Below are 13,918 nucleotides of genomic sequence, written 5' to 3'. Positions count from 1 at the left end.
GCTTCTGAGCACTGGTTTTACTACACCAGTACCAAGCACAGCTTCCAGACAGAATTGCATCCACACTCTGAGTGCTTTGCTGGTATAGTATACCAGTATTCTTATACAAATAGAATGTTGTTAGAGTAGACATAACCCAGGTAAAACCAGAACAAAACAACTGTCTGACTGGTCCATATCTCAAGTCCAAACCACTGAACTACTTATTAGTTCTAATTTAATCCTAAAATGGACCACTTCCTTCCCTTTTAGTTAGGATACCAACCTAAAAAGGAAATGTTCTGATTGACCATACTTTTCTAAACGTCATACTGTATATTTTAATATTGGTATATGAAAAAACCTGGCATTATATGCATGCTAACTTCTTGAAATGCTGTCTGAAACTAACATTTTAAAGAGTCTCTTGCCCTCTGATGGATATATAACATCAGCAGCACCAACACTGCTTAAGTGTTGGATTTTTCCTGTGCTTATAAGTGGAGGCCACTGCCATCCAACAGGTAACAGTCAGGTGTGATTCCTCACTTGCCTAGAGGCAGCTCGCCAATCTCTTTTTTCCCCAAAAAAATCATAAGGAATAAGCCCCAGTTACATCCACCAATATGGCTGTCCCGGAGCAAACCCTAAGGACAGACAAGTAAAGCTAACAAACACTGACTTGCACGGAGGTAGGTTTCAAGCCCGGGCTAAACTCCAGTTTATAGCAGTTTGCCTATTTTGCAGGAGGAGCTTGCAACAGTGATTGACCACACATGACAAACTCCCATTGTAGACAAGGCCTTAGTAATTGGATTCCCTTCCCTTATTTTAAATACTGTTTTCTCTCATGGAAGAATTTCCATGAAGTTTTCTTCTTGCCTTGTTCTCAATAGTTTGTTCCCTTCAATCAGCTGAAACAGGATAAGCTCTGCCTCTCATGGGCCAACTGCCTCATGCATGTTACTTTTCTTCAGTGCAACCAGTAGTAAAATTAAACCGATGAAGTGTATAACATTTGTCTGGAGTAAACTGAAATAGATGAGAAGCACAAAGGTAATTTTCACAGAGGAACTATGAAGGAAGGATTCCTGATATCCTATATCCAGTTCCAATTCCTATAGCATGGTGTTAAAATAAAAGGACAGAAAACGCAGCTATTTTGTGTTTGTGCCCTCTCACTGCAAACATTAAGTAACTAAAGCTGGAAATAGCCAATTTAAAATGCAACTTTTGGACCTCTTCATATCTAATTCTAGTGCTGCACAAGTCTGGTAGCAGTCTTCCATGGGAAGTAGTATACACTTGCAAATTTCATTGTGAAGAGAGCAGAGCTCAGTTTGAAACCTTAAGCAGTTTCTCATTACAATTCAAGCAATAGTTATTTAACATTGTGTGACACTTCAGTACAGTAAAGCTAAGACTTATTTTTAGGGTTTGATTTTTTCCAGTTATGAAAAAATTAATTATGAAGCCTCCCTTGCAATTTCATTTGGCATGACCCACTCCAGTTTGGCTGAATAGTACCTCTTTCCTCCTGAAAATTATTTCAAAAGTATTCCAAGCTCAAGGCATCTGAATACTGTATAAATATATACTAACAAGTTTTCAGAGAGTACCAAAGTCCTATGCCCACATAATGCTTTATAACTTAGATCAGTGTTTCCCAAACTTGGGACGCCGCTTGTGTAGGGAAAGCCCCTGGCGGGCTGGACCGGGCCGGTTTGTTTACCTGCCCCGTTCGCAGGTCCGGGCCAAGCCGCTGCTTCCAGCAGCTCCCATTGGCCTGGAGCAGCGAACCGCAGCCAGTGGGAGCTGTGATCGACGGAACCTGCAGACAGGGCAGGTAAACAAACCGGCCTGGCCCAGCCCAGCCTGCCAGGGGCTTTCCCTACACAAGCGGTATCCCAAGTTTGGGAAACACTGACTTAGATTATGGTAGTACCATTTTGGATACCTTCTAAACACCATCCTCTGCCCTGAATAGCACACTACCTTAAAAAAAAAAAAAGGGGGGGGGGGGGGGGGAAATGAGCACGCATCCTAAACACCAGAGAAATCTTTTGCCACAGTAGGGCTAATGAATTAATGGAAAATTCTCAGCCTTATTATACAAAGTATCCACTGAGGTTTTGCATCTCAAGACTGTAGGGTAAGACAGCGAAGGTCCCTCCAGCACTGCTAATCTGAAGGGCTGAGATGGGAGGCTAACAAACTGATTGTGGCCACTTAGTTTGAAATTTGAACCAAATCAGTTTTGCTTTGCAACTTTGGCGATTTGAGTACAAGAATATGAGTGGACACGACCTCTGTGGTAAAACAAGGCCATAGAAGTTTCATCCATTAAATTTTTTAGTTTAGAAAAGCAATTTTAGTTACACAGGGATTCTTCCCAGTTTAGACTCTCATTGGTTTAAAAGTGGTTATCTGCTCATTTGCACCCACATAGTTTCAGGCACATGCAAACTTTATATATAAGTCTTAAATATCAATTTAATTATCCACATGCAAAGAGCTTGGCTACAGAGGAACATCCAGGAAAAATAATCCTAACCATGCACAAACATTCTCATTCACAATTAAAGTGGCCGTAAATTGGTTTAGCATAATTCATTTCCAGAATCGAATAAACTAAACCACATTGGGTATATCTACCTGGGACTAAAAAACCCACAGCTGACCCATGTCCGCTTACTCAAGGTCATGGGGCTCACACTCCAGAGCTAAAAATTGCTGTTTAGATGTTCAGATGTCCACCCTTGCAGGCTCCCAAAGCTTGGCCTCCAGCCCAAGCCCAAATGTCTACACAGCAGTCTTTTAGCCCCTGAGCCAGCTGACAGGCCACTAGAAGATTTTTTATCCTTATGTAGACATACCTATTAAGCCCACTTTAATTCTGAACAACAGCATCTGGAGATTTTATGCGGGTTAACTAATCTACTTCAAATACACCTCTTTAATTTGGATTAACTTTCCTGCATCTCCCTATGCAGGCAAGACAACTCAAAAATTGCACCAGTTTGACTAAATTGTTTTAGAACCCTACCTTTAGTTAAATCAGTGCAAATTACATAGAACAGGCCTAAGATAGATCATATGATCAAGAGATAAACACTTTATTATGAATGATCTCACTTAACACCATAAACGGGTAATGGGCAGGGAGAGGGGCTAAATATATGCATAAACTAGAACCAAAATAAAGCTGTTTTAATTCACATCTTTAGTTACTTAGGCAAAAATCTATACATAGACACCCTTAATTTGGATAAAGTCTCCTATTTAACTTGATTTTGACTGACACATTAAACTAGGGCACTCAGTCCAAAATAAGTATCCATATACAGACATACTGAAACACCTAAAATTGTGAATTAAAACAGAATAATTTATTTTGGTTCCAGCTGGTGTGTAGACAGGAGACCCTAGCACGCTATCAGTGTCCTAAGACAAGGAGGAGTACTTGGGCTGATACAGACTAACACAGCTACCCCTCTGAAACCCGTGTCCTAAGAGGGGCACCACAGCCAAGGAGCTAAGTAGGGCACACGGGATCACATGTAGAATACAAACTTAATCCACTTTAATATCTCCAATATGTGGAGCTTGGCGGGTGGGAGTTTGAAAGAACGACTTGCCCCTAAAACACCCACAGAAAGGCCAGAAGGCCCTTCCAGAGGAGAAGTCAGTAACCCGCACAACTGACTTTAGCAGCACAGGGGAACGTTTTCCCCCTCTCCAGCAGCAGCGCTCCCTCACGTTTCCTAGAGGAATAAGCAAGGCTCTGCCCCAACCATCGCTTTGAGCAGCAAGAGCCAGGACACTCGCTGCAACACCGCTCACTGCTGCGGGCCTGCGGGGAGCCTGGGGGAGCTTACCGACGCGGAGTGGAGGGGACAAAGGGAGGTGGGGCTGAGGGACGGGGCGGCGGGGGGCAACCGGCCGGGTCGCAGCCTCGTTTCAGGGCGCGGTGAGGGAGCCCGCCCAACCGGACCGCACTAGGTCCCACGCCTGACCGCGCTGAGGTCCCACGGGCCGGCCGAGCGGGGAGAAGGGGGTGTCGGGGCCAGCTACCCCGCTCCCGCCGCGCTCACCATTTTGCCGGGGGCGGTTTATCTCGTTAGCGGGTAATAGCGGGGCGCCTCCTGCTCCATCCCCCCTTCGCGCCAACGCCAAACGCGCGGCGCGTGGGGGTGACGTCACTAACGCGACGGCTGAGGCGAGTGCGGATTGGAGGCGGGGAGGTGACGAGGTGGGGGTGATTGGGTGGGAGGTGGAGGGGGGCAGGGCGGTGACTGGATGGGGGTAGAATGGACAGTGGAGGGGCAGGGGTGTGGGACTGGATCCTGTTAGATATTTAAGGGGATGTGGCAGACACAGGGTGACAGATGCCTAGTCCAGGTGCTTAATTTCCTGCTGGGCACCTTACCTCTCAGTTTGCCTGGGAAACGTGTTGAAGTCTTTTGTTTACAATCACCTAGCGTTATAGATAGGGCCCTACCACATTTGTGGTCCGTTTTGGTCAATTTCACGGTCATAGGAATTTAAAAATAATACATTTAATGATTTCAGCTATGTAAATCTGAAATTTCACAGTGTTGCATTTTTAGGGGTTCAGACCCAAAAAGGAATTGGGGGGATTGCAAGGTTATTGTAGGGAGGGTTGCAGTACTGACACCCTTCCTGCTGCACTGCTGCTGGTGGGGTGCTGCCTTCAGAGCAGGGCACCCGGCCAACAGCCTCTGCTCTCCAGCCACCCAGTTCTGAAGGCAGCACAGAAGTAAGGTTGGCAATATCACTATCCCCCCTCCCCGAAACTCCCTTTTGAGTCAGGACCCCCAATTTGAGAAATGCTGGTCTCCCCCATGAAATCTGTATAGTATAGGGTAAAAGCCCACAAAAGATCAGATTTCATGGCTGTGACTTTGATAGGACCCTAGTTATAATGAAATTATTATTTGAAATGTAGTTTAAAACCATCACCAAGTCCAGAACAGTGAAATGCCTCAACCCTGTCCTGAGGTTGCTGCTTCTCATCCCTCCTCACTTACACCTCAGGCCTAGCAGGGTCCTGACTCCTGAGAAGTCATACTGTGCTGATGAACCAACTCTATGTAGAGGAGCTGCTTTCAGTGGAAGCAGTGGCAGGCTTTTCTTCAGCTTCTCCTGCTTTTACTTCAGTCTTTGCAATTTTAATTTGTCTGTAGCTGTACCATCTTTGTCTATGCCCTCCGCCCAATTCCATCTGTCTATCCTATATGGGCCCCCATCACCCAAGTGTTTGAACACCTCACAAACATTAATTAATTAATCCCCAATATGCCACAGTGAGGTAAGGTATGCATTAACTAAGGTTAGGCCATCAAAAGTGCCAGGATGGAAGACCAAGAAAAAGCCAGGGTGCTGCAGTCATAGTGAGTCTGTCAATTTTGAACCAATGAATCAATAGCAGTGCTTAAGAGTTTTTCAAAACAAAATAAGGCCTGAAAGTAGGTCTGTTTTGTTTTGTTTTGTTTTTCTTGCTTTTTACCTTTAGAAATATCAGACATGTCAAATCTGGTCTTTCTTGGTTTTGCTAGAAGTTTCAGATTTGGATTTTTAATTCTCAGCCTTCAGCTGAAGCCATGTTCCCTCAGTTAAAGGCTGAGAGAGCTCAAAATCCATATGTGAGACCTTTACCAAAACCAGGAAGTCTTTAATAAAGATGCTAATTTTTAAGAGACATTTTTCTCCCAATTTTTTCTCAGATTACTGCGTTGAATGGGCATTAGAAACAATAACAAAAATGAGATTATTTAAACAATCCAAATAAAATTAAGTTCCCATCTCAATCAGGTTTCATTTGCTTGACTTCTCTGATGTCATAAACTTATTGGTTCTCTAGTTTCTACGTCTTTCAGGAAAAACAGGTTACAATGAACCTGAATTTATCATGTTAAAAACAAGGCTAACTCTCTCACCTTTTTTTAAAGGGAAAAAACCTCTCAGACCTTCTTTATATCACACAGAAGCAAACAAGGGTTCAAACCCAATTGTTTCTTTTACAGGTGCTGCTTCAGGTGTTATCTTTTGGATGAGTCCTGATCACTTGTGCTTATTACAAATCCACTGTCACTTTTTGCAAGAACAGGAAAATCTACCGTGGTACCTTGGTCAAATTCCAATATGGGTAATTACGTTTTGCTTTTCTTAATTCCACATATAATTTAAAGTGGATATGGTATTTTTCTCTTCCTATTCTATATTGTTGGAAGGTTTTGTACAGATAAAACTGCCAAATTTCCTTCTAAAGGTTGGGTGTGTATTAATAGTGTAGAATCTGTAGACTTGCCTTGCCTGAGCAGAATGCCCTGTATTATCAGCTAACTAAGATCCATTTAGATGGGAGGTGCTATATAAAAGCAAAATCATTATTCCATCTCTTTTTTTCTCTAGGTCAGCAAGCATCATATAATAATGTTTTCCTGAGCGTTTGGGGGTTAGTTTATTTTTCCAGGGGATTTCTATGCAGAATTCTATAGTTACTGCTTAGACAGTCTTCAAACTTGGTGCTTTTTAAAACTGTTTAAGCCCATTACAATCTGGCTGAGAGTTTTACTGATAAGACAAATTGTGTATCTGGCTAAAGAGATTGAGCTGGTAAAACAAAGTGAAGCAGTTGTTTAGTTTTGGAATTTTATAATTAAAGAAGTCTGTTTTACTTATGCAGCAGGTTTAAGGTGAGCTCTTTGAACTTCTAAAATTAAAAAACTTAGAGATGGAAAATATGGAGGATGCTTCTTGGATATGGATCTGTTAGTCTGACACGACAGAACATATTTTGTTTGTAGTGTTGAGCTGAAGAATTCTGTTTAGTTTGAAAGCTTGTACCTTCCACCAACAGAAGTGGGTCCAATAACAGATATTACTTTATCTACCTTGTCACAGATCATATTTTAACATTAATGATATCATACTACTAGCCTGTTTAATTCCTTAATTCTGATTTTGTGTTTTGACAATGTCTTGTATAGGGATTGTTATTCCTTTATGAATGTACATAATCATGTGGAATGTACATTTTGAACATTAGCATAGCTTGTGAATTTACATTTCTTTTAAAGAAATACAAAAGAGAGCTAGAAAGTATTACTGTATGTACTCAGTGCAAATCAAACTTGCTCTTAGGTAATTTTATACAAATTACCCAGTATGCTATGGTATTGTGATGACTATACAAAGGAAAATGTATCACATTTAAATGTTTCTAATTGTGTATTTGTAGATACATAATAATCCTCATTAGACCCTGATTTGATCCACAGATGTTCCTGCTACCAGAATTAAGAGTAGCTGACATTTGATAGAGCCACACAAAGTGTTTAAATAATGTTAAAGAATTATAGTACGTGGTTATCTCTGTTTGTATTTGATAAAGTTGCCTAGAATAACATTAAGCTGATCACTATGTGCGAGTGGACTGGTGACACATTCCTATTTCTTGGAAGTCAGGATTTTAACCCTTTATGAACAACCAGAGCTGCGTAAAGTCTTGGAGTGGTTATGGTTTGATTCTGGTTATAGAGAAAGGTGTGTGTGTGTGTGTGTGTGTGTGTGAATTTAATATTTTGCTTATGCCACCAGAATCATGAAAAGGTGTTCATTTATATTACAAAATACTTGTAGTTGCTGTAAAATGAGGAATGTGCTTCCCATCTGATCTTGTCATAGACTGTGGTTTGTGCTTTAAAGAGACATTATACAGTGAAAAATCATATTTTTAAAAAGTACCTATGAAGCAAATTATACCTTTAGACTATATAAACTGAAAAAGGTTAAAAATCTAATTTACTAGTTTGCTTTTTAACATTTGGCAAGTCACTTATGGCCTGTTTTTTTTCCCGGGGTAATAGCCTGATTTTCAGAAGTGATTATCTGTGCTTCAGCTTCCTCATCTGTAAAATGAGGATGGAGTTACCCACGTCTGTTGCAAAAAATGACAGAGAATCATTAGTATTTCTCTCATATTGGGAAATGAAAACAGTTTAGTTAGTTTCACTTTTATTAATCAATTTCTGGTCCTTTCACTTTCTTATAGTCTAGTATCATGCTGCAACCTTAGGGTTCAAACACTACATGAGAATTGCTTTAATTTTAAAAAGCAACTTTCATTAGATTTGGTTTTTTTTTTTTTTTTTTTAAGAAACACTTTGTTTAGTTTTCTACGAAATCTACATTTCAAGTCAGGTTTGAGCTGATTGTTAATTTAAATTTCTTACATATCTTTTTACTTTCTAATGCGGGGGGTGCTTTTAACATCTCCTAAAGAAACTTCTTGTAATCCCGAGGATACAAGAAAATACAACAGAAGTCTCTCCTGAAAAACATTGAAATTAGAATTCCATTTCTTATAATGGTAGAAATTTGTTTTTATCCAATCAATTTTCAATAATCAAGAGTCCAATACTCTATAGGTTGTTTTTGGATGATTCCTCTGAGAGCATTCAATATATCGAGTTATCTGGAAAGTAAGAAATCCATATCTCTCACATTGTAAAGTACTGGAATTTGCATTTAGAGGCAGAATTAAATTATCTAGTATTCTTTGTAAATCCATAATCTATTTTAGATTTTCTATGTCATGTTTTCAGTAAGGAGCTGATCCAAACTCAATAGGAGATTTGGATGTGCAAAGAATGTAAGAATAGGGCCTTGATATATATTACATTGTAGAGGACTCTACATAAACTGACTTGCTGCTTTCTGCGTCCTTGATGGTAGGAGATCAAGGCAACTGATGCTAACATAAAGATCACACTGTCTTTAAGAGGACTTTGTAACTTAAATATTTTCCCTGTCTATCTTCATTTGAATATCCAGACAGAATGATTGTATCACATCTCGGATTATCAGCCATTTGTTTGATTCAATCACCAATTAAGCTTTTTTCCCCCCCATTCTTCTCCTGATCAACTGTGGTCTGTTAAAATACTGTAGAAGCTTGAAACAACATTGTAACATGTTTCCCTACATAGCTATAGCTAATTGTTTCAAACAAGCTATTGCACTACATGTTCATTTGCATATCACTTAAGTATGTTTGTTTTAAGAGTAAAGAAAAACAATTACAACAACTTTTTGGGTTAATTTCAAACTTCATATTGCACAGTAGCAAAAAGATGATATTTTTAAGCCAATATTGCTAATATCAATAGCTCTACTAGTATCACATTGATCTCTGATATCTGTCAGTTCACACTGCATAAAATTACTGGAATATTTAAAGCTTTAAGCTTTTTCTCTTTTACAGTGACAATTAGATTTGCACATCTCCAAAAGCGGAACATAATCCAGTATTCACACTGAACAGTGCTTACAAGGGAACATGAAGGGAAATAACTATTGTATTTTACATTTTATTTACCAGAGTCAATATCCCTCTTAGGAAGAAGAAAACATAAGCTTCTTAGGCCTGGTCTACACTATGACTTTAATTCGGATTTAGCAGCGTTAAATCGAATTAACCCTGCACCCGTCCACACAGCGGAGCCATTTATTTCGAAATAAAGGGCTCTTAAAATCGATTTCTGTACTCCACCCCGACGAGCGGAGTAGCGCCAAAATCGATTTTGTCAATTCGAATTAGGGTTAGTGTGGCCGCAATTCGATGGTATTGGCCTCCGGGAGCTGTCCCAGAGTGCACCATTGTGACCGCTCTGGACAGCAATCTGAACTCGCATGCACTGGCCAGGTAGACAGGAAAAGCCCCAGGAAAATTTGAATTTCATTTCCTGTTTGCCCAGCGTGGAGAGCACAGGTGACCACAGATACCTCAGCTCATCAGCACAGGTAACCATGCAGGCTGATAATCAAAAAAGAGCACCAGCATGGACCGCACGGGAGGTACTGGATCTGATCGCTATATGGGGAGAGGATTCAGTGCTAGCAGAACTTCGTTCGAAAAGATGAAATGCCAAAACTTTTGAAAAAATCTCCAAGGGCATGATGGAGAGAGGCCACAATAGGGACTCAGATCAGTGCCGCGTGAAAGTCAAGGAGCTCAGACAAGCCTATCAAAAAACAAAGGAGGCAAACGGTCGCTCCGGGTCAGAGCCGCGGACATGCCGCTTCTACGCCGAGCTAAATGCAATTCTAGGGGGGGCCGCCACCACTACCCCACCTGTGACCGTGGATTCCGGGTCGGGGATAGTCTCATCAGCTACACCTGAGGATTCTGCGGATGGGGAAGAGGAGGAGGAGGAGGAGGAGGACGAGCTTGCAGAGAGCACCCAGCACTCCGTTCTCCCCAACAGCCAGGATCTTTTTCTCAGCCTGACTGAAGTACCCTCCCAAGCCAGTAGCCAAGACCATGACCCCATGGAAGGGACCTCAGGTGAGTTTACCTTTTAAAATATAAAACATGGTTTAAAAGCAAGCGTTTTTTAATGATTAATTTGCCCTGAGGACTTGGGGCAGTGCATTCGCGGCCAGTACAGCTACTGGAAAAGTCTGTTAACGTGTCTGGGGATGGAGCGGAAATCCTCCAGGGACATCTCCATGAAGCTCTCCTGGAGGTACTCCAAAAGCCTTGCCACAAGGTTTCTGGGCAGTGCAGCCTTATTCCGTCCTCCATGGTAGGACACTTGACCACGCCATGCTTGCAGCAAGTAATCTGGTATCATTGCCTGACAAAGCCTGGCAGCGTATGGTCCCGGTGTTTGCTGGCATTCAAGCAACATCCGTTCTTTATCTTGCTGTGTAATCCTCAGGAGAGTGATATCGCTTAGGGTAACCTGGTTGAAATACGGGAACTTAATTAAGGGGACAGAGGTGGCCGTTCCTACTGGGCTGTTTGCCTGTGGCTGAAAAGAAATCCTTCCCTGCAGTTAGCCAAGCACAGAGGGGGGGGGAATTGGCCCTGAGCTTTTCGCGTTTGGCTAGCAGGGATCTTCCCTGTTACCAGCCACGCGGTCGGGGGAGGGGTACATTGATCATTCCAGGGAATTCATGGCGGGGGGGGGGGCGGGGGGGTTAGTTTGGTTTCTGCAGGGATCTTCCCTGATACCTGCCACGCGGTGGGGGGAGGGGTACATTGATCATCCCAGGGAATTCATGGCGGGTGGGGTGCGGGGGGGTTAGTTTGGTTTCTGCAGGGATCTTCCCTGATACCTGCCACGCGGTGGGGGGAGGGATAAAGCGATCATCCCAGAGAATTGGATGGTGGGGGGGTTAGTTTGTTTTCTGCTGCTGAAGGTTAACAGGAAAACCGCAGCAGTCAACAGGCTTTGCTTGGTATGTGGGAAAGGAGGGCACAGAAGCCGAAAGACAATGGCTTACCATGGCTGCCTGCAAGCTGAATTCTGTTGCCTGGACCTGCGTCTGTGATCTCTAACACCAAAGCCACAGGCACTCAATATTAAGATGGAAAATGCGACCTTGTACTGAAATCACATGTGCTATGTAATGTGAATAGTGTTTTTCACCATGAAAGAGTATAAGCATTGTTCTGTAAAATGTATCAGTTTAAAAACTTCTCTCCTTTCTTTCAACCCTCCCTCCAGCAGCTGCAAATTTTTCAAGCCTCCCTCCTCCGTCCCGAAGGCTATCTCAGATAAGGCGGCGTAGAAAGAGGACGCGAGACGACATGTTCACAGAAATAATGGAATCCACCCGCAATGAAAGAGCTCATTTGAATGAGTGGAAGGACACTGTATCTAAATTTAGGAAAGATGCCAGTGAACGTGAGGTTTTGAGGGACGCTCGAGATGAGAGGTGGCAGGCTGCAACGCTGGGGCTGCTGCGTGAGCAAACGGACATGCTCCGGCGTCTGGTGGAGCTTCAGGAACGGCAGCAGGAGGATGACAGAGTGCCGCTGCAGCCGCTGTATAACCTCCCTCCCCCCTCACCATGTTCCATATCCCCCTCACCCAGACGTGTAAGAACGCGGGGGGGGAGGCTCCGTGCACCCTCCCACTCCACCCCAGTGGACAGCCCAACCAAAAGGCTGTCATTATATTGAATTTATTCAGTGGCCTTTTACTTCCCTCCTATCCTCCTCCCAAACCTCACCCAGATTACCTTCTTGGTTCTCTCCCTATGTTTATAATCACTTAATAAAGAATACATGATTTTTAAACGATAGTGACTTTATTTCCTTTGAAAGAAAGCTGGGGGAAGGGGGAGGGTGGGTTGCTTACAGAGAATGAATGAGTCAATAAAGGGGGCTGGTTTTCATGAAGGGAGAAACAAACAGAAATTTCACACTGTAGCCTGGCCAGTCATGAAACTGGTTTTCAAAGCTTCTCTGATGCACAGCGCTTCCTGGTGTGTTCTTCTAATCGCCCTGGTGTCTGGCTGCGCATAATCAGCAGCCAGGCGATTTGCCTCAGCCTCCCACCCTGCCATAAAGGTCTCCCCCTTACTTTCACAGAGATTGTGGAGCACACAGCAAGCAGAAATAACAATGGGGAGATTTCTTTGGCTGAGGTCAGAGCGAGTTAGTAGCGATCGCCAGCGACCTTTTAAACGGCCAAATGCACATTCTACCACCATTCTGCACTTGCTCAGCCTGTAGTTAAACAGCTCCTGACTCCTGTCCAGGCTGCCTGTGTATGGCTTCATGAGCCATGGCATTAAGGGGTAGGCTGGGTCTCCAAGAATAACTATTGGCATTTCAACATCCCCAACGGTCATTTTCTGGTCCGGGAAGTAAGTCCCTTGCTGCAGCCCTTTAAACAGAGTAGTGTTCCTGAAGACGCGAGCATCATGAACCCTTCCCGGCCAGCCCGCGTTGATGTTGGTGAAACGTCCCTTGTGATCCACAAGTGCTTGCAGCACCATTGAAAAGTACCCCTTGCGGTTTATGTACTGGGTACCCTGGTGCTCCGGTGCCAAGATAGGGATGTGGGTTCCATCTATCGCCCCACCACAGTTAGGGAATCCCATTGCAGCAAAGCCATCCACTATGACCTGCACATCTCCCAGAGTCACTAGCTTGTGTAGCAGCACCTCAGTGATTGCTTTGGCTACTTGCATCACAGCAGCCCCCACAGTAGATTTGCCCACTCCAAATTGATTCCCGACTGACCGGTAGCTGTCTGGCGTTGCAAGCTTCCACAGGGCTATTGCCACTCGCTTCTCAACTGTGAGGGCTGCTCTCATCCTGGTATTCTGGCGCTTCAGGGCAGGGGAAAGCAAGTCACAAAGTTCCATGAAAGTGCCCTTATGCATGCGAAAGTTCCGCAGCCACTGGGAATCGTCCCACACCTGCAACACTATGCGGTCCCACCAGTCTGTGCTTGTTTCCCGGGCCCAGAATCTGCGTTCTATGCCTATAACCTGCCCCATTAACAGCATGATCTCCAAAGCACCGGGTTCCGCGGTTCGATAGAATTCCATGTCCATATCCTCATCACTCTCGTCGCTGCGCTGCTGTAGCCTGCTCCTCGCCGCCTGGTTTTCCAGGTTCTTGTTCAGCATAAACTGCACGATAAGGCGTGAGGTATTTACAATGTTCATGACTGCTGTCTTGAGCTGAGCGGGCTCCATGCTTGCCGTGGTATGGCGTCTGCACTGTTCACCCAGGAAAAAGGCGCGAAACGGTTGTCTGCCGTTGCTTCCTGGAGAGGGGGGAGGATATACCCAGAACCACCTGCGACAATGTTTTTGGCCCCATCATGCATTGGGATCTCAACCCAGAATTCCAATGGGCGGAGGAGACTGCGGGAACTATGGGATAGCTATGGGATAGCTACCCACAGTGCAACGCTCCAGAAATCGATGCTAGCCCCGGTACATGGACGCACACCGCCGAATTAATGTGCTTAGTGTGGCCGCAAACAATCGAATTTATACAATCTGTTTCCCAAATTGGAATTATATAAATTCGGATTAATCCCGTAGTGTAGACATACCCTTAGAAACCAGAAACCAAAATATAACTAGGGTGAATGAAGGATTT

General features: G+C 43.6%; 1 protein-coding gene across 1 annotated transcript in view; it reads right to left on the bottom strand.

The window, feature by feature from the left end:
* The window catches only part of RFC1 (replication factor C subunit 1), an 83,937-nt gene extending 79,766 nt beyond the window's left edge, over positions 1-4,171 (bottom strand). The window contains exon 1 of the mRNA XM_065404931.1: positions 4,074-4,171. Coding sequence (XP_065261003.1) covers positions 4,074-4,076 — 3 coding nt within the window. The 5' untranslated portion in view covers positions 4,077-4,171. The remainder of the gene's footprint in view (positions 1-4,073) is intronic.
* Between the last annotated feature and the right edge of the window lie 9,747 nt (positions 4,172-13,918).

This window comes from Emys orbicularis, chromosome 5, assembly GCF_028017835.1.
Source record: "Emys orbicularis isolate rEmyOrb1 chromosome 5, rEmyOrb1.hap1, whole genome shotgun sequence".
Classification (NCBI taxonomy): Eukaryota; Metazoa; Chordata; order Testudines; family Emydidae; genus Emys; species Emys orbicularis.
Note: the sequence above shows the minus strand (reverse complement) of the source record. Positions and strands in the feature narration are given on the sequence as shown.